The 27,115-nt window shown below is 44.9% G+C and overlaps 2 protein-coding genes across 3 annotated transcripts in view; one reads left to right on the top strand and one right to left on the bottom strand.

The window, feature by feature from the left end:
- SH2D2A (SH2 domain containing 2A) overlaps window positions 1–8,450 on the top strand; it is a 42,458-nt gene extending 34,008 nt beyond the window's left edge. The window contains exons 3-8 of one of the 2 annotated variants that reach the window (XM_069728148.1): window positions 75–238; window positions 1,068–1,157; window positions 3,829–3,994; window positions 4,543–4,698; window positions 6,330–6,845; window positions 7,868–8,450. In XM_069728148.1, the coding sequence (XP_069584249.1) occupies window positions 75–238; window positions 1,068–1,157; window positions 3,829–3,994; window positions 4,543–4,698; window positions 6,330–6,845; window positions 7,868–7,999 (1,224 nt within the window). In that variant the 3' untranslated portion in view covers window positions 8,000–8,450. Of the gene's footprint in view, window positions 1–74; window positions 239–1,067; window positions 1,158–3,828; window positions 3,995–4,542; window positions 4,699–6,326; window positions 6,846–7,867 lie in introns of both variants that reach the window. The other variant, XM_069728139.1, reaches the window with a different exon arrangement.
- An 84-nt stretch (window positions 8,451–8,534) lies between these two features.
- On the bottom strand, window positions 8,535–20,965 carry PRCC (proline rich mitotic checkpoint control factor). Its single transcript, XM_069728122.1, has 7 exons — window positions 19,856–20,965; window positions 19,568–19,615; window positions 16,779–17,348; window positions 16,472–16,564; window positions 16,045–16,188; window positions 15,648–15,713; window positions 8,535–10,384 (listed from the first exon to the last, which is right to left on the bottom strand). The coding sequence occupies exons 1-7, from the start codon at window positions 20,831–20,833 to the stop codon at window positions 10,298–10,300; spliced, it is 1,986 nt and encodes a 661-aa protein (XP_069584223.1). The 5' UTR covers window positions 20,834–20,965; the 3' UTR covers window positions 8,535–10,297.
- Between the last annotated feature and the right edge of the window lie 6,150 nt (window positions 20,966–27,115).

Raw genomic sequence — 27,115 nt, 5'->3', positions numbered from 1 at the left:
GGAACATGGGTAGGATTGTGATCGGTAAGGACATTGGTCACGATCTAAGCTGCCGTATGTTTTCTGTTTCTTAGAATATTGAGCCCTCCCCTACAATCTCTGTGTCCAAACAGCCATCGAAAAAGCCCAAAGCCACCCTAAAAGATCAAACGTATCAATGGTTCGAAAGGACTCAGAGGAAGAAGCTGCTGAAGAGTGGCCAGTTTGCCGACTGGTTCCATGGATTTATAACACGGAGGTATCAGTACTGTGACATTCCTCTGTTATTCCTCTTGGAAATGTATGAAAAATTAACATCTAAGCATTGTTGTTCTCTGTGTCTGGTTAGTCAGTCTTGCGCGCCATCATGCATTCATGTCAGAAGCAGCAGTACAGCCAGTTAGGTGGAGGCCATAGTTTAGCAATTGGTGGCCAAACCGGAGGCCTCCTCCAAACGGAAGAGTCCCCCATCTGTTCCACAGTTCTTGTACCTCATCGGTATACAGTAGGGCTCGGATTGGCTGGATGTGATACCATTGTCCCATCTCTCAGGAAAAGGGTACAGTTTCTCCTTAAGGTCAAGTTAGATAGGTAATTTGCATACTTTTTCCCAGAGAGCATTGCTGTTAGGATTCACCAGCTGCATCTCCACAAGGAGAAAGAGTTGCTCACCCCACCACGATCATCTGTACAAGATTACTAATTATTTTTGCACAAATTCAATATAGTGGTGCCTATGTGAAAGGCAAGAACAAGCTTTGCTTCCAACCACATAACATCCCCATCACTGGTAAGGTCCAGATCAATCTTCAGGCTGTGGCGTGTGACTCTTCAGCAGGATATCAGTGTGATTTTCAGGGGTTTCTAAAAACAGAGTTGGGGATAAATGCATATCTTATGGTATCCCGACAGCCATTGTCTAGACACTATTTTAACAGCCTCTCAAAAGCCAAAATCACGTACATGTTTCCCCCCAAGAAATACCTTTCATATGGACCAATCAGAGCCTTAGAAATGTTTGAGGTTAGACTGGGTTCATTATTAATGACCTGTTCTAATCAGATTATTATCCCTCCTGTCACACACAGCCAGGCAGAAGAAATATTACAAGATAAACCGCTGGGCTGTTTTCTCATCCGTTTCTGTGAAAGCCAAATTGGATTTGTCCTGTCTTATAGGTAAGATGTTCTCTTTATTTTGTGTATTTTCTTTTCTATATAATCTAATATCCATCGCAGCTACAGCCACAAAATTTTGCACAGTCACACGTCTGGACCCCGAGAGCATCATAGGCTATGTTGTGAGGCGAAATTTTAACCCCGCGCTTTCCAATTCACCAAACAATTTTGCCCCCATCTACATAATGGGGAAAAAGTGAAAGGAAAAGTGTTGGAGGCAAATTGACAGCTGCCAGATGTGAACAAGGTCGACTTAAAGAGTGAGAGCAATGGCGCCAAAGAGTATATACCATACAGTTGCTAAGGTGGGGCCCCAACATGGGATACTCACCACACACGGGGATATGAACACACACACTAAATGCGCCACACACTATCACGTGCTTGAACACATATACCACCCTCAGCACACATTTCACCATACACCAACCTCGACACATAAAAGTCGAAACACAAAAGTCGCCGCTCAAAACTCGCCACGCGCAAAACTCGCCACATGTGCAAAACTCACCTCATGGAAAACTCGCCACATGCAAAACTTGCACACACGGAAAAATTGCCACATGCACAAAAGTTGCAACACATGCAAAAGTTGCCACACAAAACTTGCACATACTCAAAAGGCACCACACGCAAAACTCACCATGCGCAAAACTTGCTGCACACAACTTGCTACACTAACCTGTCACATGCAACTCAACACACAAAAAGTTGCTACACGCATGTCGTCACACAAAACTCATCTCACAAAAGTCGCTACATGCATGTCGCCACACGCAACTCAACACACACAACTTGACAGACGAAACTCGCCCTAAAACACACACAAGTCTGGTATTAGCCTTCAAAAATAAAAATCTGATTAATAAGCAGACAAACTACAAGAGCAACAAATGTACCATATAGGAAATACGGCAGCTGTCAGTCACATGACCTGTCTATTATGTGTATGTGTGAGCTAATATATACTGCCGGGGGGGGAGGGCTTCCTGTTGGCGGGGGATTTATCAGGCTGCCAATTTAGCTTACAAATACTGAGGTAAAAATACTGAGCAAATAACGTGTGAACGAGGTCTAATACAGGAGGAAATGACATACAGATACATACTATGTACAGGGGAGATAACACACAGGTATATACTATATACAGGAGGAGATGACACACAGATACATACTATATACAGGAGAGATGACAAATATATACTATATAGAGGAGGAGATGACATACAGGTACATACTATACACAAGAGGAGATGACACATGTATATACTATATACAGGAGCAGATGACCTACAGGTATATACTATATACAGGAGGAGATGACATACAGGTATATGCTATATATAGGAGATGACATACAGGTATATACTATATACAGGAGATGACACAGATATATACTATATAGAGGGGAGATGACACAGGTATATACTATATACAGGGGAGATGATACACAGATATATACTATATACAGGGGAGATGACAGGTATATACTATATATAGGAGGAGATGACATACAGGCATATACTATATACAGGGGAGATGATACACAGCAGGTATATATTATATACAGGGGAGATGACATACAGGTATATACTATATACAGGAGATGACATACAGGTGTATACTATATATAAGGGAGATGACAAACATGTATATACTGAGGTGAAAATGAGAGGTGTGAGGTGAAAATGAAAAGGTGTGTGAGTGCAAAATGAGAGGAATGAGGGAAAATAGTGGAGTGATCGGAAAATGACAGATGTGATGTCAAAATGACAAGTGTTAGGGGGGAATGAGAGGTGTGAGGGGAAAAATGAGAGACGTGAGGGGGAAAATGAGAGACGTGAGGGGGAAAATGAGAGACGTGAGGGGGAAAATGAGAGACGTGAGGGGGAAAATGAGAGACGTGAGGGGGAAAATGAGAGACGTGAGGGGGAAAATGAGAGACGTGAGGGGGAAAATGAGAGACGTGAGGGGGAAAATGAGAGACGTGAGGGGGAAAATGAGAGACGTGAGGGGGAAAATGAGAGACGTGAGGGGGAAAATGAGAGACGTGAGGGGGAAAATGAGAGACGTGAGGGGGAAAATGAGAGACGTGAGGGGGAAAATGAGAGACGTGATGGGGAAAATGAGAGACGTGATGGGGAAAATGAGAGACGTGATGGGAAAATAAGAGAAGTGAGGCGCTATAACTAATTACAGATATTTACTATGCCCAGGCAACGCCGGGCTCTTCAGCTAGTTTATTTATAAAAATACTGCTTGTGACACTTATCTCTAGTGAAAATGTAGAATCCACCTTATGGAAGATTAGGAGATTCACCAGAAGTAGAGCCAAGTTTCCTAATAGAATTCTGATCCTCAGGGGCGGGGCAGCTGTTATTGGATAGTCTCTCCTCTGAGGATCAGATCTTTTAGGAAAACCTCTCTCTCCAGTTCTGTGAAATGAAGACTCTAGATTCCTACTTGTGTCTGGGTCCGACAACCTCTATAAAAGGTTATATAAGGGGGTGCTAGATGTTTTATCTGGCATAAAATAGTGGTGCGCCAATATTGAAACACGTTTAATTTTTTTATTAGGAGTCAAATAGTGGGCCGTATATATTAGCTAAAACAAAACCGACTGTATTAATAATCCAAGAGATATAAATTTATGGTCCCGTCTCACTACTAGGGGAGCAGAGCGATGCCGTCACTTCAAGCTCAATCAGCTGGAAGACGAGCGATATGTGATAGAAGGAGAGGAAACCTTCCACCCCAGCCTAGACTGTCTGATCAACTACTACTGCAAGTTTCCTGTGGAGCCTTACAAAGAGATGCTGACTACGGCCTGTCCTACGGTATATACGACATATACTCTGAAGTACTAGTGGACATGTTATATCAAACACTACAGCTCTTCATCTCATTTGGAAGAATCCTATTAAATATTAGTCTCCTCAAGGAGAGCCAGTCTCACTATCTGGGTATGAGAAAATGCCCCATGGGAAAATATGCATATTACATCTCACCTGGGGGAGGAAACTCTCTCTGTAGTGCCAGCTAGTGGAGGTTGGTTGCATTCTTAGTTGATAAAGATCTATTTGCAACAGTGGAAAAGAAGAGTTTCTGCATCTTTCTGAAGTAGCCAGACAGCTTTTTTGCACTTGGATAAGAGCCGATTGGCATACCCTTTTTCCAGGGAGCATTGCCTGGCCTATAAATCTCCACACGCAGAACAGTACCCTTAGAACTAAATGCCGTTATACGCCAATAAAATGCCCCTTTGTTATTTTGATCACTTGCGATGGTGAAGATCATCACATACCACCATTCATGGTCCAAGTGCCAAGGTTTAAGAGTTATTTATACACCGTATTTACTCATCCGCGTGCTTTTTCACCTACAGAACTCTTTTAGGCACAAGGTCTCCGGTCCGTCACAACACAACCCACAAGATGGACAAATGTATTCCAGGATCAGTAAACAGGACTCAGATCCTGTGAATCGATTACCCACCTCTGAGAAAGAAAGGAATAAAGTAATCTGCGAGGAGAAAACACCGGTAATATTATAGAACAATAGACAAGGAGTATTAAAAACTACAGTGTAAAAATGGTTCCTTTTTTGCCCTTAAGGCTGCCGTCACACTATCAGTATTTGGTCAGTATTTTACATCAGTATTTGTAAGCCAAAACCAAGAGTGGAACAATTAGAGGAAAAGTATAATAAATACAGAAGTGGTGCATATGTTTCTATCACCCACTCCTGGTTTTGGCTTACAAATACTGATGTAAAATACTGACCAAATACTGCAAGTGTGATGGCAGCCTTAAAGGATATTCTGGTTCTATGGCTGATGGCGCCTGTGCTGGCTGCACACCACCCAAAAAGCACGAAGCCGGCAGAGAACACATGGGACGAGCCACACCACAACTCTTCCTGGCCAAAACTAGATTGATTGCTCATGCACCCAATTGCACAGCAAATCGAGGGTTTTGGCCACAAGGGTTCAGCTGTCTCGTCTGGTTACAACTTTATGATAATACAGCTTAGGCACCAAGATTTCCCTATTAGATGGGATTGGTGGAAAGTCAAAAAACTCAAATAACATAGATACCAAAAGCCCCAACAGGCTGATTAGAGCAAAAAGGGGATCAGAGAGTATATTGACTAGGTACGTGCATTTTTTTAAACATATATATATATATATATATATATATATATATATATCACACATCATAAAATACAAACAGAGCATCACTTACTAAGCAGGCTCTGGTTGGGGGTTCATATGACAAAATGTACTGTCAGAGCACACACATATATATCTGAGCAAAAAAATTGGTGAAACAAGTAAATGGCAGCACAAAATCAATGAAATAATGCCCACTAAACACAAGAACAACTCTGACCAGCCACTATTATCCTAATTTAGAGAAATTTCCTCTTATGAAGGAGTGGATGTCAGGACGAAAAAAGTGCACGTGGCAAAAGCAGAGAAAAGTGCATGGAGTGCATAAGTACTGCAGTATAATAGAGTGCATGTAATGAGCTAGTATTTACTAGTAGGATTAATAAAAGGTTCCCCAGCCCGCTGCTTCTACGCGCGTTTCGCCATAACTTCGTCAGGAGGCGTAGCCTAAGCTAGCTATGGGATGAGTATAAATAGAAAGCGGCGGCCAATCGGAAGCGCCGTGTGTTTTGCGATGTCGGGTCACAGCCGGCGCATGCGTGGATATAAGACCACCTCACAACACGGCGCTTCCTCTTGCACTCCTGGAAGTCAAGCGACCCATCATTGCTACGCAATAGGAGCCGCGTGCGAACCAAGAGGAGCGCAACGGGAAGGCCCGGGTGGAATCGGGTCCGGCATGCGCACAAGACTTTTGATGAGGAGTAAGATGTTCTACAGACCGTGACAACCTGGCAATCCACGAACAACACTTATAAAAGGAGAGTTTGTATCAGGAACAATGCTGAAGGTGGGATCCAAAACAAAGGTTCTATTAATGGACTAACTACGTTATAATATATAGCTATATCGATAAAGAAATCAAATGCAGAGAGCCAGGAAAAAATGTGAATAAATGTGTTAATAACATTTTTGTACATAGTCTAATATACGCTCTGATCCCCTTTTTGCTCTAATCAGCCTGTTGGGGCAAACATTATTTTTTCCTTCTTTTTGAGCAGGTGGAATATGCCTCACCTTCAACTGTAAGAAAGGTCCCAGTGTTTCATAGGAAAGCACCAGTCCCAAGTCCACAGAACCGTGACCCACCTTTTGCTTCTGCACCAGTTAGACAGCCTTCAGGGGATGACGGAAGTGATGTAGAGGGGTCTCGTTCAGTAATCCCTCCATACGACCCTTCAGGAGAGGTCAACACGTACACGGAGTCAGACTTCTGCGATCAACCGAGAGTGGAGAGCGGCAGTAATGTCAACGAGTTCATAGCCTTTTATGCTGTAGGCCGAGGATCCTGTAAGGACAATCTGGAAAATGTTTATAGCGAGGTGGATGTCAATACAATTACGTCTTGTAAGCCCAGGGCCGCCGTGAATCGTCATGCTGGACTTTCTACTCTTCCTCATCCGCCTACCAAACCTGTAAAACAAAAGACCACAGCTTTCCATTCATCATTTCGCTTTTACAAGCCAAGTGCAGCGCCCCAGGAGGATGCCAGGAGTGGGCATTTCTCACGGTCTAAAGTAAGTGGTTAGTAGAGAGTGAATCAGTGTCACAGATAGAATGAGTATGCTTTCCTCCCTATCAATAGACTGTGTGATCTGCCCTCCCTGATAACTTAGATCCCTTTTTCCTTCTCCAGATGTGCTTACAAAATATTCTCCCTCCTGGTTGCTATTTCTAACTATGAGTGAAAAGAGAGAACACAGTTAAGGAGGAAAGCATACTGTTCCTATCCGTGTTCCCTAATTGAACTCCATGTTATACAAAGTAGCAGGGAGGGAAAGAAAAAAATCTAAGAGCGGGGAGAGGGAAGAAGCATCTAAGTGATCAGGATTGGCAGATCACAAAGACTGTACAGTATGTTTTCCTCCCTGTCTACAGTCTGTAATCTGTTCTTGTTGATAAGTGGGTTTCCTCCCTGTACACACTCTTACCCGTTTCTCACCTACTTGCCCTCCCCGCTATCACCAACACTGTAAAAAGAAGCAGCAGAGCAGAGAAAGACCAGAGATAGGAGCAGTGCGCTGTCCCAGATCTAGGTCACTAGCAGCAGAACAGCAAGCTATATGGAGGAGTATTATAAACTGTACAACAGAAAAACGGTAGAAAACGTCTAATGGTTTCTCCCTTTCCCCCTAAAAACAGCCTTACGTTTTCTTTCCTCCCTGGATGCAGCCTGTGTGATGATCCACCATCTCTCTCCACTGTCATGTACAACCTTCTTCCTATTACTTGCTGCCATCTCAAAATGCGCATTCACCCATCTGTTCTTGACAGTCTATACTTGGGACTACAATAACCGATTGAGGGTTTAGTTAGCATTAGTTAGTTCAGATCAAGAGACCCCTGGTCAGACCATGAAAAATATGTAGATGTGCACTAAGGCTGATGAATGGGAGAAGGAAAGCAGGGAGTTGTCCTGCATTCATGTCAGGAGCAGCAGAACAACCAGCTATGCAAAGTAGTTATACAGGCTCTACATCGGAAACACTGTAGGAAATGTTCAATTAAGAAAAAACAATGACTATTTCCATTTTTACAGATAAAGCCACAGCTAGACGACCCAATGTATGGAAGGGGCCAGGGCTTGTCAGGTGTAGACGAGAACATCTACGAGAAGATTCCAGAAAATTGCGTGCCCACATCGAAGAACCCAGGAAGAAAAGCCAGATGATGTGCTGGCAAATGACCTGCTGGAAAAAATATCTGATCTGCTATTCTTATTATTTGTACTAATTTAGTACATAATGGTTTAACCACATCAGGAACATAAATGACCCAAGGGGTCTACACAACTGCAAGATGGGAGACCCTATGACATCACAGGAATTCCCCGTGCAGAAGGCGCAATTTGCAACTCCACTGCGGTATTTTGTTCTATTCTTTCAAATCACACCAGGTATTGGCTTAGATTTAAAACAATCGGAAAGTCCCTTCTTCTCACTAGGAGTACGTACTGAAAAATTATAGACGTGTATATAGCTTGTAAATAACATTTAAAAACAACTTTTTTTTAATGCCTTTATACAACTAAATTTTTACTGTACTGCCACCTTGTGGCAGGTCTTAGGTACTGCATATCAGTCATTTTCCTACCCAAGTTGTTTATTAAACTTGCTACCTGCAACTTTTTATTTTCCAGCCTTCAATTTTGTTCATTGCCAATAAATGATATTCTGTAGCGTAATATTCATACAAATAACAGCCCCTTTAAATTAAACACTTTATTTGCAGAGTCTTCATCCTAACTAGATTTTTAATATTTGAAACCACAAACTCTTCCAGGCAATGAACCCTCTGAATTGGACAAAAGCTAAAAGGGAAACTTGAAAATATATATGTATGTATATACACTGTTCAGATTATTTACACTTCACATCACGAAACAGCTTTGCGTTCAGCGAGTTCGTTCATGCCCACCCTAAGGCGGCATCGGTAGTGTCACCAGGGCAGACGTCAGCAGCATTGGACCATCCAGGGGTATGTCACTGAGGGCCAGAGAAACACATTCAACTTGAGCACAAGATATATATGCCAAACCTCGGAAATTCTGTGCATGCGCTGTGGTCTTCTAGTTCTGGCGCATGCGCAGTGAAGCAGATGGCACTTGTGTTACTTTCGTCCTTGCATCTGCTGAAATCTAAGAGCATGTCTGCCAGCTCCTGGCATTGCTAAGAAAATACAACCCACTTCCTTGCGCAATGGGTACTTGGCTTCTTCTTATAGGCACAAGCGCTGGCAACCAGGTGAACATCCATGCAGGATTCCAGCTTGCACTGCACATGCACTAGACCCCATACAGGATTTCAGCTTGCACTGCGCATGCACCGGACCCCACACAGGATTTTAGCTTGCACTGCACATGCGCCTTACCCCATACAGGATTCCAGCTGGCACTGCTCATGCACCGTACCCCACACAAGATTTCAGCTTGCACTGCACATGCGCCTTATCCTATACAGGATTTCAGCTTGCACTGCGCATGCACTAGACCCCATACAGGATTTCAGCTTGCACTGCGCATGCGCCTTACCCCATACAGGATTTCAGCTTGCACTGCAAATGCGCCTTACCCCATACAGGATTTCAGCTTGCACTGCACATGCGCCTTACCCCATACAGGATTACAGCTTGCACTGCGAATGTGCCGGACCCCATACAGGATTTTAGCTTGCAATGCACATACACCGGACCCCATACAGGATTTCAGCTTGCTCTGAGCATGTGCCAGACCCCAGACAGGATTTCAGCTTGCTCTGAGCATGCGCCGGACCCCATACAGGATTTTAGCTTGCACTGCACATGCGCCAGATGTAGAGTATAGCAGTAAATGCATTGGATTTTCAATAGACATGGGAAGGTGCACCCTCATTAAGGATTAGGCAGGATTCAAGATTAGAGGACATACATGTACACTGCCTGCCAAGCAGGTGGTGCTCACTACTTCCCATTTGGAACCCAAGAGAGGTTCCAAATTAAAAAAGGGAGCAAGAACCTGGTTTCAGAACCCAATATATCCAGCAATCAAACCAACTCACCCATGCAAAGTATAATGTGGGACTCAAGTGTATTTATAAGGACCCCACAAACTTGCTGCCTCCGACAACACGAGAGGCCCTCAGTGGGAGATCTAGAGGCGAGACAGACTGCCTGTAAAGCGACAAACTGAAAAAGAAACCTCAAGAGCGTGTGGAAAAGTCTTTTACCATCTAGTCCATGTCCTTTCATTTACACATTATACAGGTACACGTTTCAGTGCCAACCAGAAGCTGAAGAAAAAAAAAAAATAACAGTCTGGCATTTCAGAGTTAATGTAATTCACCACTTTAATAAAGGTTGGAGTTCTCCCATAGTCTGTAGCCCACACAGGGCGTGCAGCGGGCGGGCTGGCTGTATGTCTGTTCACTTTGCAATGGCTGCTATCTGGATTTTCCACTTCGGCAACCAAACCTCACCCAGCCGCAGAGGGGCATCAAAAGCCGTATTTCGCTTGCGTCTGCCGCCGGCTCATCTTATTCTCTGCCCAGGTGTTTTTCAGTTCCAGTTCCCTCTCTTTAGCCTGCAAGTGACAAAGGAAAGGTCGTTTTGTAACTGAATGCTAAGTTACATGTCTCTAAAAACAGCATTACTTCACCCTGAGCCTGTTTTCACCTTTGTGACCAGGACAAATTTTACAATTCTGACAACTTGTCACTTTAGGAGGTCATAACTCTTCAACCCATACAACTGATTGAGACTTTTCGTCACATATTGTACTTCATGACCGTAGTAAAATTAGCTTATCTAATTTTTGGCGTTTGTGAAGAAAAAATTTTTTTTTCTCACTTTTCAAACTTAATTTTGCAATGCCCTTACATCAGAGTCATATCGCACAAAATAATAAATAACATTTCCCATATGTCTACTTTACATCAGCACAATTTTGAACTTTTTTGTTCAGAAATCAACAAAATTTACAAGACTTTTTTTTTTAAGTTTCAGGGTCCACCTCACATTTGAAGTGAGTTTGAGGGGCCTATATGAAAGTAAAAACCCAAAAGTAACAACATTCTCAAACCTGCACCCCTCAAGATTCGCAAAACCACATTCAAGAAGTTTATTAACCCTTCAGGTGCTTCACAGGAGCTGAAGCAATGTGGAAGGAAAAAAAAAAATGAACATTTACCGTAACTGGAACAAAAGTTTGATTCTAGACCCAAATTTTTGTATTTTCACAAAGGGTAACAGGAAAAATGAACCCCAAATTTTGTTGTGCATGTTCTCCTAAGTAAGCAGATACCTCACATATGGGTGAAAACTACTGTTTGGGAGCATGGCAGGGCTCAGAAAGGAAGGAGTGATGTTTTGAAACTCAGACTTTGATGGAATGGTCTGCAGGTGTCATGTTGTGTTTGGAGAGCCCCTGATGTGTCTAAACAGTGAAAAAAACCACAAGTGACCCAATTTTGAAAATTAGACCCCCCTCAAGGAATTTATCTAGATTTGTGATGAACACCTTGAACCCATAGGTGCTTCACAGAATTTTACGCTGCTCTGTGAAAATGAAAAACAATATATTTTCCCACAAAAAATGTTTCAGTCCCAATTTTATCTCATTTTCACAAAGATAAAAAAAAATGGACCCCAAAATTTGTTGTGCAATTTCTCCTGCGTACACAGATACCCCCCATATGTAGGGGGGAAACTACTTTTGAGGCACCGTGCACAGCTCAGAAGTGCCATATTTTAGTTTAGGATTTTGCTGGACTAGCTTGAGGGTGTCATGTCACATTGCCAGAGCCCCTGAGGTGCCAGAACAGAAGAAATCACTATAAGTGGACCCATTTTACAAACTACACCTCTCAATGAATTAATCTAGAGGTGCAGTGATAATATTGACACCACGGATGTGTCACAGAATTTTATACAGTTGGGCAGTGAAGAAAAAAATAATTACACTTTTCCCGCCAAAATTTTTTGTTTTAGCCCCAGATTTTACATTTTCAATAGCGTAAATGTAGACTATGGAGAGACGGGGAGCTGTTTGCCTCCTGGAAATTTTCCTAGAATAGTATGCAGACTCCATATAGAGCCCCAAATTGCTAGAAGAGCAGGATACCCCATCAAGTGACCCCATTTTGCAAATTATACCCTTTTGGGAATTCATCTACAGGTGTAATGATGATTTTGACTCCATGAGAGTTTTCCAGTGGATGTTGCTGAGTGAAATTTGCAGACTGCTGTTGTAGTGACAAGTGCACATTGCAGTCCCTAGTACGTTGTAGTGACCAGTACATTGTAGCGACTAGCTCGTGCTTCTGGAGACAAGCAACTTTAAATGAAGCGGGATCTCATTGCTACAAAAATAACATACATGTAGATGCCAAATGTGGTTTAGACACTCTGGGGCTCGGAAGGAAGAGGGGCATTCGGGAGCATAGAATTTGCTGAATTTCTTTTGGAATGTGAGTAGCTATAGCACTTTTCCAGAGCCTTTGTCCTGCTAGTAACATGGAAGCCCCCTATATTTACATTGACATGACGGACCCGAGTAGGGACTTGTTTGTGTTGAAACTTTGGGGTTTACATCTAAATCTCCGAGTGACGCAATTCTGATTAAACCACCGAGGGATCCATTCATTGTAATGAGGCAGCAGAGTTCAATGGTGTCTTTTATGGAAGTGCATTCCCCACATCTGTGGTTGACTGCACTTTTGTACAATCCTATTAGATGGACACAGATTACAGGTCCTATGGCGTCCACAGTACCTTCATCTGCCTCATTATAGGGAATCTTCTGTCAGGGGTTCTGTCTGAATCACATATTTCAGAGATTTGCACGAAAAGCCCGATGTAAGCGCTCAGCGCAGGATAAATGTGCGCCGAGCCTTACTGCGATCATTGCGTGGCAGAATGATCAAATGAACAGCAGGTGAAGAATTACCGTAGTATTTTTTTAAGCCGTTCCTCCTGCAGTATAAGTGATATGGCGAATTTAGTCTTCGGATTGGTACGATTACAGCGATACCAGATTAACATTTTTTTTGTGTTTCCCTACTGTCACACACTAAAAGATGCATTTTAGTGCAAAACTATCACATCCACATATTTTGCGAGCTATAATTTTTCAAAATTTTGGCTCACAGAGTCATGACTTGTTTTTAGCAGGACGAGTTGACATTTTTTTAGTACCGTTTTCGGGAACATGACTTTTTTTCACTTCTATTCTGATTTTTGTGAGGCAGCATGAATAAAAAACAGCAACTCAGGAATTGTTTTCTCATTTATTTTTTATACCAATCCGCAAGTGGTAAAACTGATAAAGAGTTTTATTCTTCAGGTCAGTACGATTACAGCAATCCCTCGTTTATATCTTTCTGTGTTTTGCCACTTTTAAACAAAAAAAACTATGTTATAGAAAAAAATTATTTTTGCATCGTTTTATTCTGAGAGCTATAACTTTATTTTTCCGCTGACCGAGCTTTATGATGGTATTTTTTTGTAGGACATGATGACATTTTCAGCTGTGCCATTTCTTACTCCCATTTGTCTTTTTGATAGCGTTTTATTCCACTTTTTATTCAGAAGTATGATAAAGCATCAGTTTTTTGCCTCTTTTTTGCGGTGTTCACTAAAGGGGTTAACTAGTGGGACAGTTTTATAGGTTGGGTCATTTTGGAAGCGGCAATTCCAAATGTGCACTTTGTATAATATATTTTTACAATTTTTTTAAAAATTATTTTGGGGTTTTGTTTTTCTTTACAATTTTTTTTCCATAAAATGTTAGAGTTGGAAGGAACCTCCATGGTCAGTGTCCAACCCCCTTCTCAATGCAGGATTCACTAAACCATCTCAGGCAGATGTCTGTCCAGCCTCTAAAGACTTCTATTGAAAGAGAACTCGCCATCTCTTGTGGCAGCCTGTTCCACTCATTGATCACCCTCAACGTTTTTTCTAATACACTTTCATTCCATTGCTTCTTGTGTTTCCTCTAATAATGATGATCCCTCTAAACTGACATCCCCTCAGATATTTGTTGACAGCTATTAAGTGTCCTCTCTGTTTTCTTTTTGGCAAGCTAAACATTCCCAGATCCTTTAACGGTTTCTCGTAAGACATACTTTGCAGTCCGCTCACCATCCTAGTGGCTCTTCTCTGAACTTGCTCCAGTTTTTCAATGTCTTTTTTAAAATGAGGTGCCAAGAACTCACAGTATTCCAGATAATGCCTGACCAAAGAGTAGAGGGAGATAATTATTCACGTGATCTAGACTGTATGCTTCTCTTAATACATCCCAGAATTGTATTTGCCTTTTTTGCTGCTGCATCACACTGTTGACTCGTTTGCAGTCTGATCTATTAGTATTCCCAAGTCTTTTTCACACGTTCTGTTGCTTAGTTCTATTCTTCCCATTCTGTAAATGTAATTTTCGCTTTTCTTGCCCAGGTGTAGAATCTTACATTTCTCCCTGTTAAATACCATTCTATTAGTTGCTGCCCAGTGTTCAAGCTTCTCTTGATTCTTTAGAGTCCTTTCTCTGTCTTCTCTAGTATTAGATATCACTCCTAGCTTTGCATCGTCTGCAAAATTGATTAGTTTACCTACAGTTCCCTTAACTAGATCATTTATAAAAAATATTGAACAACACTGGGGCCAGGACAGAGTCTTGTGGTGCCCCACTTGTAACACTCTTCCAATTGGATGTGCAGCCATTTATGACCACTCTGGTACAATTACTAAGCCAGTCAGTGATTCCATCATAGAAGATTAGATTAGTCTGGCATGACTTGTTTGCTAGAAACCCATGCTGGCTCTAGTTAATTACTGTATTATTATCCAAGAACTTACATACATGCTGTTTAACAATTTGTTCACAGATCTTTCCCAGTATAGATGTAAGGATCGCTGGCCTGTAATTTCCTGGCTCAATCTTTCCTTTTTTGAAGATAATGACAACATTTGCTTTTCTCCAATCTTCTGGGACTTCTCCTGTTTTCCAGAATTTTTCAAAGATTTTGGCTAGTGATTGTGCAATTTCCTCTGCTGACTCTTTCAGGACCCTAGGATGTAATTCATCTGGACCAGGAGATGTAAATTAGTTAAGTGTTCCCTCGCCCTCTCAGTGTTTATAGATAGAGTGGATTATTTTATTCCTTCAATAGCGCCGTTAAGATCAGTTAATGTCACAACCGATTTCTTAGAGAACACAGATGCAAAATACGTATCTAAAAGTTCAGCCTTCTCAGTATCATTTTTGTCCACTTCACCCTTTTAATCCTGTAAAATCATATAGCATCTTTGACTTTTTCTTGACAGTTTCCATGAGTCATTGGTGCCGGCTGAGTACTTCTGTTGACTGTTTAGGTTGGTGTGTGTCTACCTAGCTAACGGCCAACTGAAAATGATTGTGGGATGCCAAATTAAGTTTCCAAGGTAGCTCTGATCCTTCTGGAGGCCAGGCTGCAGCCACCTTTCTCGACAGAATATACAGGACAGTTTAGAGTGCTGTTCACTTAATGTTGACAGCAAACTAACTTTTGGATGGGAGTAAAGAAGAAAAAATTAAAAGCCAAAATTATCAGCAACAGTAAGGGGTTAATATTTCATCCATACACAATACCTCTGGGGGTTTCGCAGTCTCTTCACAGGTAGAGGAGAACCACTGAACATAGCCTTTCAAATGGAGCTGATAATGTGGGGTAGTCCTCCTGATTACCGGTTACTCCTGCAGTTCTACTTAATTTAGTACAGCAGAACCACAGGAGGGCCAGATATGGCCTCTATACAATAAAGCGTGCAGGACGTGAGCATAAGCGCCCGATACTGGAACATTCGTTACTCACCTGGTGGATCAGGTAGGTGATCTGGTGCTTCCGCCTCTGCTGTCCTGTCGGCTGTTCTCCTTTTTTCTAATGGGTAAAAAAAAAAACACACACACGGTCATGAACTGCTGCGCTGTTGCAGTGCCCCTTAAATCATCTACACCTTTAATGGCTCCCGACCACCTTTTAACAATCGTGGGGGCACAATCATTGAAACGTGTGCCCAGTTATCCATACACCACCCACTTGCTTTTTTTAAGTGGCTACTCCAAAAAACAGTGGTGCCAAGAATCAGGCCCCGAAAAGACCAACGACCATGTGCGACACTGCCAACAGGCCATTGTCAATGGGGGCATTTCAGTATTGCTAGCAGCCCTCCCCACACAATCACTTGATGATGAAAATAAGCCCCCACTACCTTGCTGAATGACTTCATGTTCTTCTCCTCTGTTAGGGCTTTGGTCAGCCATTGCTGGTTACCACTCAGCTGGTCGTCGCCTTTGATTTCCACAAAATTAATTTCTTCCCTGCCGCGGTTCCTCTTACCCTGAAGCCGTTTAAACTGCAATAATGATGATGATGATAATGGTCATTAAAAGGGATGTGATAGGAGCTGCCAGAAATATCCCCTTTAAATCGGTAGCAATATTTTTTCACTAGGGGCCACTAGGTACCCCACCGATCGAGGGGCCACAGTACTTGCACACATTTGGGCATCATAGCAGGTATCCTTGCGGGAAAACACTTTAAAGGGAGACCTGGTGCCTAGTCAGTGCAGGCATGGCATCCTCAGTATCTGTGGGGTCCCAGAATTCATCAGGAACGATTTATTTATAAAACCTTACCGCTTCATCGTCCATGAAGGAGTCGCTGGCCGTGCCGTCTCGCTGCGTGGAGGATACCTGCTCCTGGTAATACCCACCGCCATAGTAACCCTGCTGTGGGCAGAAAGAATCACCGTGATCATGAAGCGGATGCCAAAAGCTCCATGTTCCATATCAACAAGCTGCCATGTGCAATTTCTGTGTTTAACCCCCCAGCTTTGTATGCCACAGGTCAGGTGCATGGAGTGAAAGCCCCACTACACATGGCTGGGGCCACCCAGCACTGGCTGGTCGTTAGAGCTAAATATATGTAGTATTTAACACTTACTGGATAGTACGCGGCTCCCGATGAGTTGGCGTACTCCAGATATTGGTCGTACTGGTAGTCGTCCCCAGACGAGGCCGGCAACTGCTGACCGGGCGCTGGACCGGTTGCGGTTTTGAACTCCAACGGTGCATTTGCTGCGTCGTTCTGCAGCTCGATGGGCTCCACCTCCTGCGGCCCCTCGTCATCCACGGGAGGGAGTGGGTAGGTGAAGGCCTCGGATGGCGAGGGAGGGATCTCACTGCTTTCTGACAGTGAGAAGAAGTTGCTCTGCCGGAACTCGTCATCACTGTCCTCTTCGTTCTCCTCCTGGGTGATCTGCTTGGTGACCTGCAGGGCCGCGTTTTTGGCCGCCGCCTTGATAGCGGATGGGGATGGCGTGTGGGACACCTCCAGGTTCGCGCTGAGCTTGGGTCTGGATGCAGAGGTCATTTTCTGAAGCTTTGGCTCGCTGGGAGCCTCAGAAGCCTTTTTTGTGAAGTTGTAGGGGAGCAGTTGACGCTTGGAATCTCCACCAGGAGCATTTTTTGGTTGAGGGAGTAAAGACGACAATCCGAAGCCTTCCCTGGAGCCCTGGACACAAAATTGAAAGGGAAAAAAGAAACTGAGTGAGGTGAGCCTGAATGGCAGACAGAGAAAAGAGAAAGGAAAACATACATTGTTAGGGAGGGAAGCTCGCAGACTGTACACAGGGAGGAAAGCATTCACACTGTACACAGGGAGGAAAGCATTCACACTGTACACAGGGAGGAAAGCATTCACACTGTACACAGGGAGGAAAGCATTCACACTGTACACAGGGAGGAAAGCATTCACACTGTACACAGGGAGGAAAGCATTCACACTGTACACAGGGAGGAAAGCATTCACACTGTACACAGGGAGGAAAGCATTCACACTGTACACAGGGAGGAAAGCATTCACACTGTACACAGGGAGGAAAGCATTCACACTGTACACAGGGAGGAAAGCATTCACACTGTACACAGGGAGGAAAGCATTCACACTGTACACAGGGAGGAAAGCATTCACACTGTACACAGGGAGGAAAGCATTCACACTGTACACAGGGAGGAAAGCATTCACACTGTACACAGGGAGGAAAGCATTCACACTGTACACAGGGAGGAAAGCATTCACACTGTACACAGGGAGGAAAGCATTCACACTGTACACAGGGAGGAAAGCATTCACACTGTACACAGGGAGGAAAGCATTCACACTGTACACAGGGAGGAAAGCATTCACACTGTACACAGGGAGGAAAGCATTCACACTGTACACAGGGAGGAAAGCATTCACACTGTACACAGGGAGGAAAGCATTCACACTGTACACAGGGAGGAAAGCATTCACACTGTACACAGGGAGGAAAGCATTCACACTGTACACAGGGAGGAAAGCATTCACACTGTACACAGGGAGGAAAGCATTCACACTGTACACAGGGAGGAAAGCATTCACACTGTACACAGGGAGGAAAGCATTCACACTGTACACAGGGAGGAAAGCATTCACACTGTACACAGGGAGGAAAGCATTCACACTGTACACAGGGAGGAAAGCATTCACACTGTACACAGGGAGGAAAGCATTCACACTGTACACAGGGAGGAAAGCATTCACACTGTACACAGGGAGGAAAGCATTCACACTGTACACAGGGAGGAAAGCATTCACACTGTACATAGGGAGGAAAACATTTACACTGTACATAGGGAGGAAATCATTCACACAGAGGAAAGCATTCACAATGTACATAGGGAGGAGAGCATTCACGCTGTACATAGGGAGGAAAGCATTCACACTGTACATAGGGAGGAAAACATTTACACTGTACATAGGGAGGAAATCATTCACACAGAGGAAAGCATTCACAATGTACATAGGGAGGAAAGCATTCACACTGTACACAGGGAGGAAAGCATTCACACTGTACACAGGGAGGAAAGCATTCACACTGTACATAGGGAGGAAAGCATTTACACTGTACATAGGGAGGAAAGCATTCACACTGTACATAGGGAGGAAAGCATTCACACTGTACATAGAGAGGAAAGCATTCACACTGTACATAGGGAGGAAAGCATTCACACTGTACATAGTGAGGAAAACATTTACACTGTACATAGGGAGGAAATCATTCACACAGAGGAAAGCATTCACAATGTTCATAGGGAGGAGAGCATTCACGCTGTACATAGGGAGGAAAGCATTCACGTTGTACATAGAGAGGAAAGCATTTACACTGTACATAGGGAGGAAAGCATTCACACTGTACATAGGGAAGAAAGCATTCACACTGTACATAGGGAGGAAAGCATTCACACTGTACATAGGGAGGAAAGCATTCACACTGTACATAGGGAGGAAAGCATTCACACTGTACATAGGGAGGAAAGCATTCACACTGTACATAGGGAGGAAAGCTCACAGACTGTACATAAGGAGGAAAGCATTCACACTATTAGGGAGGGAAGCTCAAACTGTACATAGGGAGGAAAGCATTCATGTCATTATGGAAGGCAGCTCACTGAAGCAGTCTGCGTGAGCTGCCCTCCGTAATATGATAAATAATAATAATATGCTTTTCTTCCCATCAATAAAAAGCCTTCAGTAACTAAAGAACAGAAAAGTCACTACAGTAATGAACCTGAGCTAATACAAGAGACAGAAGCCCCCTGGACAAAGCATGTATTACTGAGAGGGACAAGGACACAGGGCAGGCGGGTGAAGCCCTGTACGCGGCTCCCCGGCTACGCCTATCCTGCGCTGGCTAAGCACGGCATTACCTGCCTGACCGGCTTCTTCCTGCTTGGTTCATCTTCATCAGAATCCGACTGCGGAGAGGAAAACAAAGAGATAAACAGCCATTTTTATTACAAATCTCGGATTCATTAGTGAGGTGGTAGAAAAAATTCAACATGTTCCACCCTTCAATTCCGATCCTTGTCTCGGGGCGAAGCATCTGCATCGGTGTCGAACAGCTGCTTATCCCCCCATACTTGTGTACACGTGAATAACGGGGATATCTGTGATTCTGAGGGTACAGAGGTTCGGACCCCGCTTACAATACTCACATCGCCCGCATGCAGCTCCGGGACACTGATCCTCACGGGCTCCGATCGCTTCTTCGGCTTTGAGTTTTCATTTTCCGGAAGGTTCCCGCCTTGGCCGGGGGCATTGGGTGGAAGTAGCGGCTGAGGAGGGGGAATGCTTAGTCCTTGATTACCGATGGGCGGCGGCATATTCAGCCCCCCACTAACCTGTGGCGACAGGAGGGTCATTGGCGGAGGCAGGGAGAGTCCATTACCAGACTGCGGGGGTGGAGGGGGGAGAGCCATACCAAGTCCGCTGTGAGGGGGGGGCAAGTTTAGGCCAGAACTATTCTGTGGGGGGGGCAGGGTCAGACTGTGAGTGTTCAAGAATTGTCCTGATCCCGCCTGCGGAGGGGGCAAGTTCATTCCTGGGGTGCTGTGAGGGGGAAGTGGAGGCATGTTCATGTTCGGACCACCTTGTGGAGGTGGAAGGTTTAGGTTGGGAGCCCCCTGAGGAGGTGGAAGGCTCAGTCCAGAACCCCCCTGAGGAGGTGGAAGGTTCAGTCCAGGACCCCCGTGGGGAGGCGGAAGGTTCATTCCTGGTCCATTATGAGGTGGAGGAAGGGGTATACCATGTCCACCTTGGGGGGGAAGGGGCATGCCATGTCCACCTGGTGGGGGCGGCAGGTTCATACCAGGAGGTGGAAAGCTGGCAGGAGTGGGGCCGTATCCGAGGCCGGAGAAGCCGCCATAGCCCGGAGCTCCGTATGGGGGCGGAGGGCCGTATCCGGGCGGAAAGCCGAGGCCGTACACGCCGTAGAATCCCGGGCTGTGCTGCTCCTGCTCTGCGGGGGAGTGCCGGGCGTACGGCGCAGGAAAGCCCGAGGCTTCCGCCTGAGCAGCAGGAGGGACGTCCTTCCTCGGTGCGGGCAGGCTGGAGAGAAATCTCCTGGGAGACTCCGACGCCATCTCCGACTCCGAATCGCTCTCGTCACTGCTGGCGTAAGCCACTAGCGACATGGCTGCGAGGGGAAGGAGCGCTCACTGCTCCCGGCCTAACAACGCCACGTCCCGGGTCGCCAAACCCCGACTACACCGCTCACAGGCCGCCGAGCATGATGGCGCCGGCAGTGACTACAACTCCCAACAGTCATCGCGGCGCAACACGCTGCGCAGAAGGAAGGCGGCCGCAATGCATCATGGGAGTTGTGGTGTCTCTGACGTAGAAAGACAGCTTGCACTACACATCCCGGCAGTCTGTGCGAACCGCCAGCAACAGACGGTATGTGCACACGTAGAAGTGGTCCACTGCGGATTTTTCGCAGCCGATTTGATTATCCACAGTGCAAAAACACTGCGTTTTTACTGCAGATTTATCGTGGATTAGGCTATGTGCACACGTTGCGGATTTTCTGCGGATCCGCAGCATTTTTTGCAGTGCAGAAACGCTGCAGATCCGCAATTGATTTACAGTACAATGTAAATCAATGAGAAAAAAAAAAGCTGTGCACACTTTGCGGATTTTCTGCGGATCCGCAGCATTTTTTGAGGTGCAGAAACGCTGCTCCGCAGGTGCGTTTTCTGCCAGGAGAGGCAGAATCCGCACCAGAAATTCCTAAGCCTAATCCGCAACGTGTGCACATAGCCTGAGTGCATTTTTTGTGCGGAATTGATGCGGATTTTCTGTAGTTTTTACCAATGCGGAGTTCTATTAATGGAGGGGTACAGAAACGCTGCAGATCTGCACAAAAGAAGTGACATTTCTTTGAAATCTGCAGCGTTTCTGCGCAGATTTTTCTGCACCATGTGCACAGCTTTTTTTTTTTTCACGTTGATTTAGATTGTACTGTAATCACAGTGCAGTTCTGCAGCGTTTCTGCGCAGAAAAAAATGCTGCACTGAGGCTATGTGCACACGTTGTGGATTCTCTGTGGATCCGCAGCATTTTTTGCAGTGTAGAAACGCTGCAGATCCGCAATTGATTTACAGTACAATGTAAATCAATGAGAAAAAAAAAAGCTGTGCACACTTTGCGGAAAATCCGCTGCAGAAACGCTGTGGTTTAAAATAAGTAGCATGTCACTTCTTTTTTTGTGAATCTGCAGCGTTTTTGTACCCATTCCATTATAGAAAAACGCAGGGGTAAAAACCGCAGCAAATCTGCAAGAAAACCGCAGCAAAAACGCACAAAAAACGCTGCGGAACCGCACAAAAAACGCAACAAATCCGCAGGTGCGTTTTCTGCCAGGAGAGGCAGAATCCGCACCAGAAATTCCTAAGGCTAATCCTCTTAATCCGCAACGTGTGCACATAGCCTTTGGGTATGTGCACACGTTGCGGATCCGCAGCGTTTTTTGCAGTGCAGAAATGCTGCAGATCCGCAATTGATTTACAGTACAATGTAAATCAATGACAAAAAAAAATGTTGTGCACACTTTGCAGAAAATCCGCTGCGGAAACGCTGCGGTTTAAGGCTGTGTGCATACGTTGCGGATTAGGCTTAGGAATTTCTGGTGCGGATTCTGCCTCTCCTGGCAGAAAGGCAACTACAGATTTGTCGCGTTTTTTGTACGGTTCCGCAGCGTTTTTTGTGCGTTTTTGCTGCGGTTTTCTTGCGGATTTGCTGCGGTTTTTACACCTGTGGTTTTCTATAATGGAATGGGTACAAAAGCACGGTGGCGCAGTGGTTAGCACTGCTGCCTTGCAGCGCTGGGGTCCTGGGTTCAAACCCCACCAAAGACAACATCTGCAAAGAGTTTGTATGTTCTCTCCGTGTTTGCGTGGGTTTCCTCCGGGTTCTCCAGTTTCCTCCCACATTCCAAAGACATACTGATAGGGAACCTAGATTGTGAGCCCCATCGGGGACAGCGATGATAATGTGTGCCAAAACTGTAAAGCGCTGCGGAATATGTTAGCGCTATATAAAAATAAAGATTATTATTATTAAAAACGCTGCAGATTCACAAAAAAGAAGTGACATGCTACTTCTTTTAAACCGCAGCGTTTCCAGAGCGGATTTTCCGCAAAGTGTGCACAACATTTTTTTTTTCTCATTGATTTACATTGTACTGTAAATCAATTGCGGATCTGCAGCGTTTCTGCACCGCAAAAAAAGCTGCGGATCCGCAGAGAATCCGCAACATGTGCACATACCCTAAGGCTATGTGCACACATTGCGGTTAGGCTTAGAAATTTCTGGTGCGGATTCTGCCTCTCCTGGCAGAAAACGCACCTGCGGATTTGTCACGTTTTTTGTGCTTTTTTTGCTGCGGTTTTCTTGCAGATTTGCTGCGTTTTTTACCCCTGCGGTTTTCTATAATGGAATGGGTACAAAAACGCTGCAGATTCACAAAAAAGAAGTGACATGCTACTTCTTTTAAACTGCAGCGTTTCCGCAGTGGATTTTCCGCAAAGTGTGCACAGCATTTTTTTTTTCTCATTGATTTACATTGTACTGTAAATCAATTGCTCATCTGCAGCGTTTCTGCACCGCAAAAAACGCAGAGAATCCGCAACGTTTGCACATACCCTAAAAGAAGTAGCATGTCACTTCTTTTTTGTGAATCTGCAGCGTTTTTGTACCCATTCCATTATAGAAAACCGCAGGGGTAGAAAACTCAGCAAATCCGCAAGAAAACCGCACAAAAATAGCTGCGGAACCGCACAAAAAATGTGACAAATTCACAGGTGCGTTTTCTGCCAGGAGAGGCAGAATCCGCACCAGAAATTCCGAAGCCTAATCCGCAACGTGTGCACATAGCCTTACCGCGGACTTTGTGCGGTTTTACACCTGCGGTTTTCTATTATGGAGCAGGTGTAAAACCGCTGCGGATTCCGCACAAAGAAGTGGCATGCTGCAGAATCTAAACCGCTGCATTTCTGCGCATTTTTTTCCGCAGCATGTGCACTACGGATTGCGTTTCCCTTAGGTTTACATTGTACTGTAAACGCATGGGAAACCACTGCGGACCCGCAGCTGCGGAAACGCTGCAGATCCGCAGCAAAATCCGCAGCTTGTGCACATACCCTAAGGCTAGTTTCACATTTGCGTCAAAATCCGCAGCGTTTAAACCGCAAATGAGGGAAAAAACGCTTTGAAACGCGTACAAACGCGTTTTTTAGACGCATACATTACGTTTAAAAAATGCAGCGTTTTCAAGCTTTTGCATGCGTTTGCGGTTTTTGTACGCATGGTGAAAAATTTAACAGAAACAAAATCTAGATAAATAATATAGATTTACATTCAACTAGTAATGAATGCACTCCTGTACATGCAGCGCCCCAGGGTCCTGGTCGTTGCAGTAATATTCTCCTCTAGGGGGGAGGGATGTTACGTTTGGAGGCAATAAAGGAGATCTCTTTACCAGATAACACAAACATACAACACATTTCATACTCCAGTCCACCAGGGGGAGCTATGCTATTTATTAAGGCACTCTTCATATTTAGGTAAAACTGGTGGCCTGGATAGGAAGTGAGGCAGTTGCTAGCTGAGCTCCGCTCAGGTAGTTGGTCCCTGATGGGTGGGTTCCTGCCAGAGGCCTAGACAGAAGGTCACGGAGCTGCGCCTGCCCCACGTGCGGCAGTTCCTAAGAAAGGACACGAACAGAGAACTGTATTGTAGAGAGGGTGAAGAAGTCATAGCAAAAGGAGAGGAAACCAGAAGGAGTTCTGCCCTGCACAGGCTGCCTCCTTCTGAGGCGCAGGATCCGGTAGCCGTAACACTGAGGGAGCAACAGTCTTTTATGCCTTGCTCCAGAGACCGGCAGGATAGCTAATTGCAAGTTACTGATCCGCCCTATACCCAGGAGGCAAGGTGGCACGCACAAGAGGCCGGGGCATGATAGAGTCCCTGTAAAAAGCCTCACGCCACCGGTCATACGGGTTTGTCCTATCCATCTGGGGGACAGGGAGAGACATAACATCTGTAACATCTTCAACAGTTGTGAGGACCTTATGAGAGGCTTAGCAGTAAGGTACTACAACACATGGCGCTAGAGGAAGGCTACTAATTTCTACCTGGACAAGGGGACTCTGGATTTGCCTCCAAACCGGCCGGACTCTGCCTGCCCTGTGATCTGTGCTCTGGACTGTGAATGCTGAAGCCTTCAGTAAAAAGGTAAAGAGACTGCAAACTTGTGTCTTCGTTCTTCACTGCGCCTCACACCATCCACCATCTATACACTGGGAAATCCTGGGGACACACTTCACCTGTGGGAAGGTATACCATCTAGCTGCCATATCATCACCCCAGCGGACCCTCAAAGCAGCGTCTGTCACCCTGACCGAATACCACAGGTATTCCCAAGTGTATGGCAAGATGGTGTAAGCTGATAAATGAGCAAAGAACGAGGACACAGGTTTGTTTACTAATGGTAGTAGTAGTCCTCAGTCCAGGGTACCAAGTGCAGGGTAGCTGTGGTCCGGCCGGCTGGAGGCAATAGGTCTCCCAGGTGATGTCCGTAAGCCTTTCCTACTTGCGCTGTTTAGTTAGGTCTCTGCCACTTAATGCTCAGTGCAAGTCCCCTCCTGTCCTAAGACAGATGTCTGTATGATAGACAGTACGAGCCTGTTTATAGGGACTCTATCATGCCCCGGGCTCTAAAGTTATTGCTTCACCTCAGACTTGATGCAGGCAATTGACATACAGTCCTATGCCCTCCGGCTCTGCTAAGTGTCCTAGAGTCCCACTATAGCCTCGGGCTCCCGGTTCCCGCTTCTGCTCTCTGGCTCCCAGGGTGTCCTTCCGCTGTTCCCCTGCTGAGCCTCTTCCTCCTCTGTGCTTCTTCCCTCTAAGCTCCTCCACAATTCAACTCTCCTTCTGCTTCTCACTCTTTCCAGGGATAGCAGCTCTCTTGTGGCTGCTCGGCCCCTATGTCTGCTCCAGACGTCCTTCTCCTCTCCTCACTCCTCTACAACTGGCTAAGACTGACTGGCTCATCCTCCAGACCAGGATACATAAAGTGTAAGGAAGCTCCCCTGAATCTGGGTCTTGAGCTCCCCCTCCTTGCCTAGATTCAGATGTGTTGAATGTGAGTGCCTTTACCTGACAGAAACAATCTCCCTTGCCTCCAAGCATGACATCACCCTCCCCGAAAGAAAGGCAACATCACTGCAACAGCCGGTTACCTGGGGTGTTGCACATGCACATGCGGACGAGTGCGTCAAAAAAGCATTACTGTCTATGGGAACACATTGGTATGCAAGGACATGCGTACGCATGCGTTTGATACACATGCGTACTTCAGACTGAACATGTCCAGGAATTACTCTCAAGACTCTGGATGCAAGCACAAGACTGTGGATGTAAGTATAGAAGCTTTGGAAATGTCTGTTTGTCTTTGCAGTTTGTACTCTGTACTAATTTTTTTTCTGTTCCTTGTAGACTGTTTGCTGCTCCTATCCCGGTGCTGTCGTCCTGGTGCTGGCTTCCTGATGCTGCCTTCCTGGTGCTGCCGTCCTGGTGCTTCCTTCCTGCTGCTGCCGTCCTGGTGCTGCCTGACTGCTGTTCTGTTGGACTACTGCCTGTAATCTAAGTATTGGTGTCCATTTTTCTTTTTTTTGAGGGGTCAACATTGTGTTTGGCTCTTAACAAGTTAAATTTTTCTTACCTGTTCTTTACCATAGTGTTTCACTTGACTGCTGCCTGCTCTTCAAACATGTCCTCCAGTGAAGCTTCCGAAAGTGGACATGACACTGATTATGTAATCTCATTTGATTTACTGATTGGTATGTATTGACTGTCAATATTAGACATTTGTTAAATCGTATTTTTTTTTACAGGTGCCTGACAGTGCAGAAGAGCAGGATCAGTCTAGTGGAAATGATTCTTCCCAGGATCGTTGGCCTCAACTTGCTGAGGAGGAAAGACAGGGTGTAAGTAGCCATTATCAGAGTTGTAAATGAATTGGTTTTCAATTTTACTTACAAATTCTTTTTTTGTATTTAATCTATAGGTTCCACAACGTGAAATAGATAATGACCTACTTATTCAAGCTGTGCAAGAGCGAATAGCGTTGTGTGCCCCTGTGATCAAAATAATTCTGACTCAGCCTTGATCCGACGACTCTGGGAAGAAGTGGCAATATCGCTGCTGGCTGATTGGGACCGTGGCACACCACATGCCAGAAAGGATTTTCGTAAGTATTGTAATATGGTCTGATGCGGCAGTGAACCTGTTAATGTAGGTGCATTGTTTTACAATTAATTTTTTCCTTTTTTTTTCATCTTCACAGTGAAGAGAATAAAAGTTCGCTGGCGTTCGATGAAGGATCGCTTCGTAAAAGGACATGAGAGAGGAGA

This window comes from Ranitomeya imitator, chromosome 1, assembly GCF_032444005.1.
Source record: "Ranitomeya imitator isolate aRanImi1 chromosome 1, aRanImi1.pri, whole genome shotgun sequence".
Lineage (NCBI taxonomy): Eukaryota > Metazoa > Chordata > Amphibia > Anura > Dendrobatidae > Ranitomeya > Ranitomeya imitator.
This window is presented reverse-complemented; position numbering and strand designations above follow the sequence as displayed.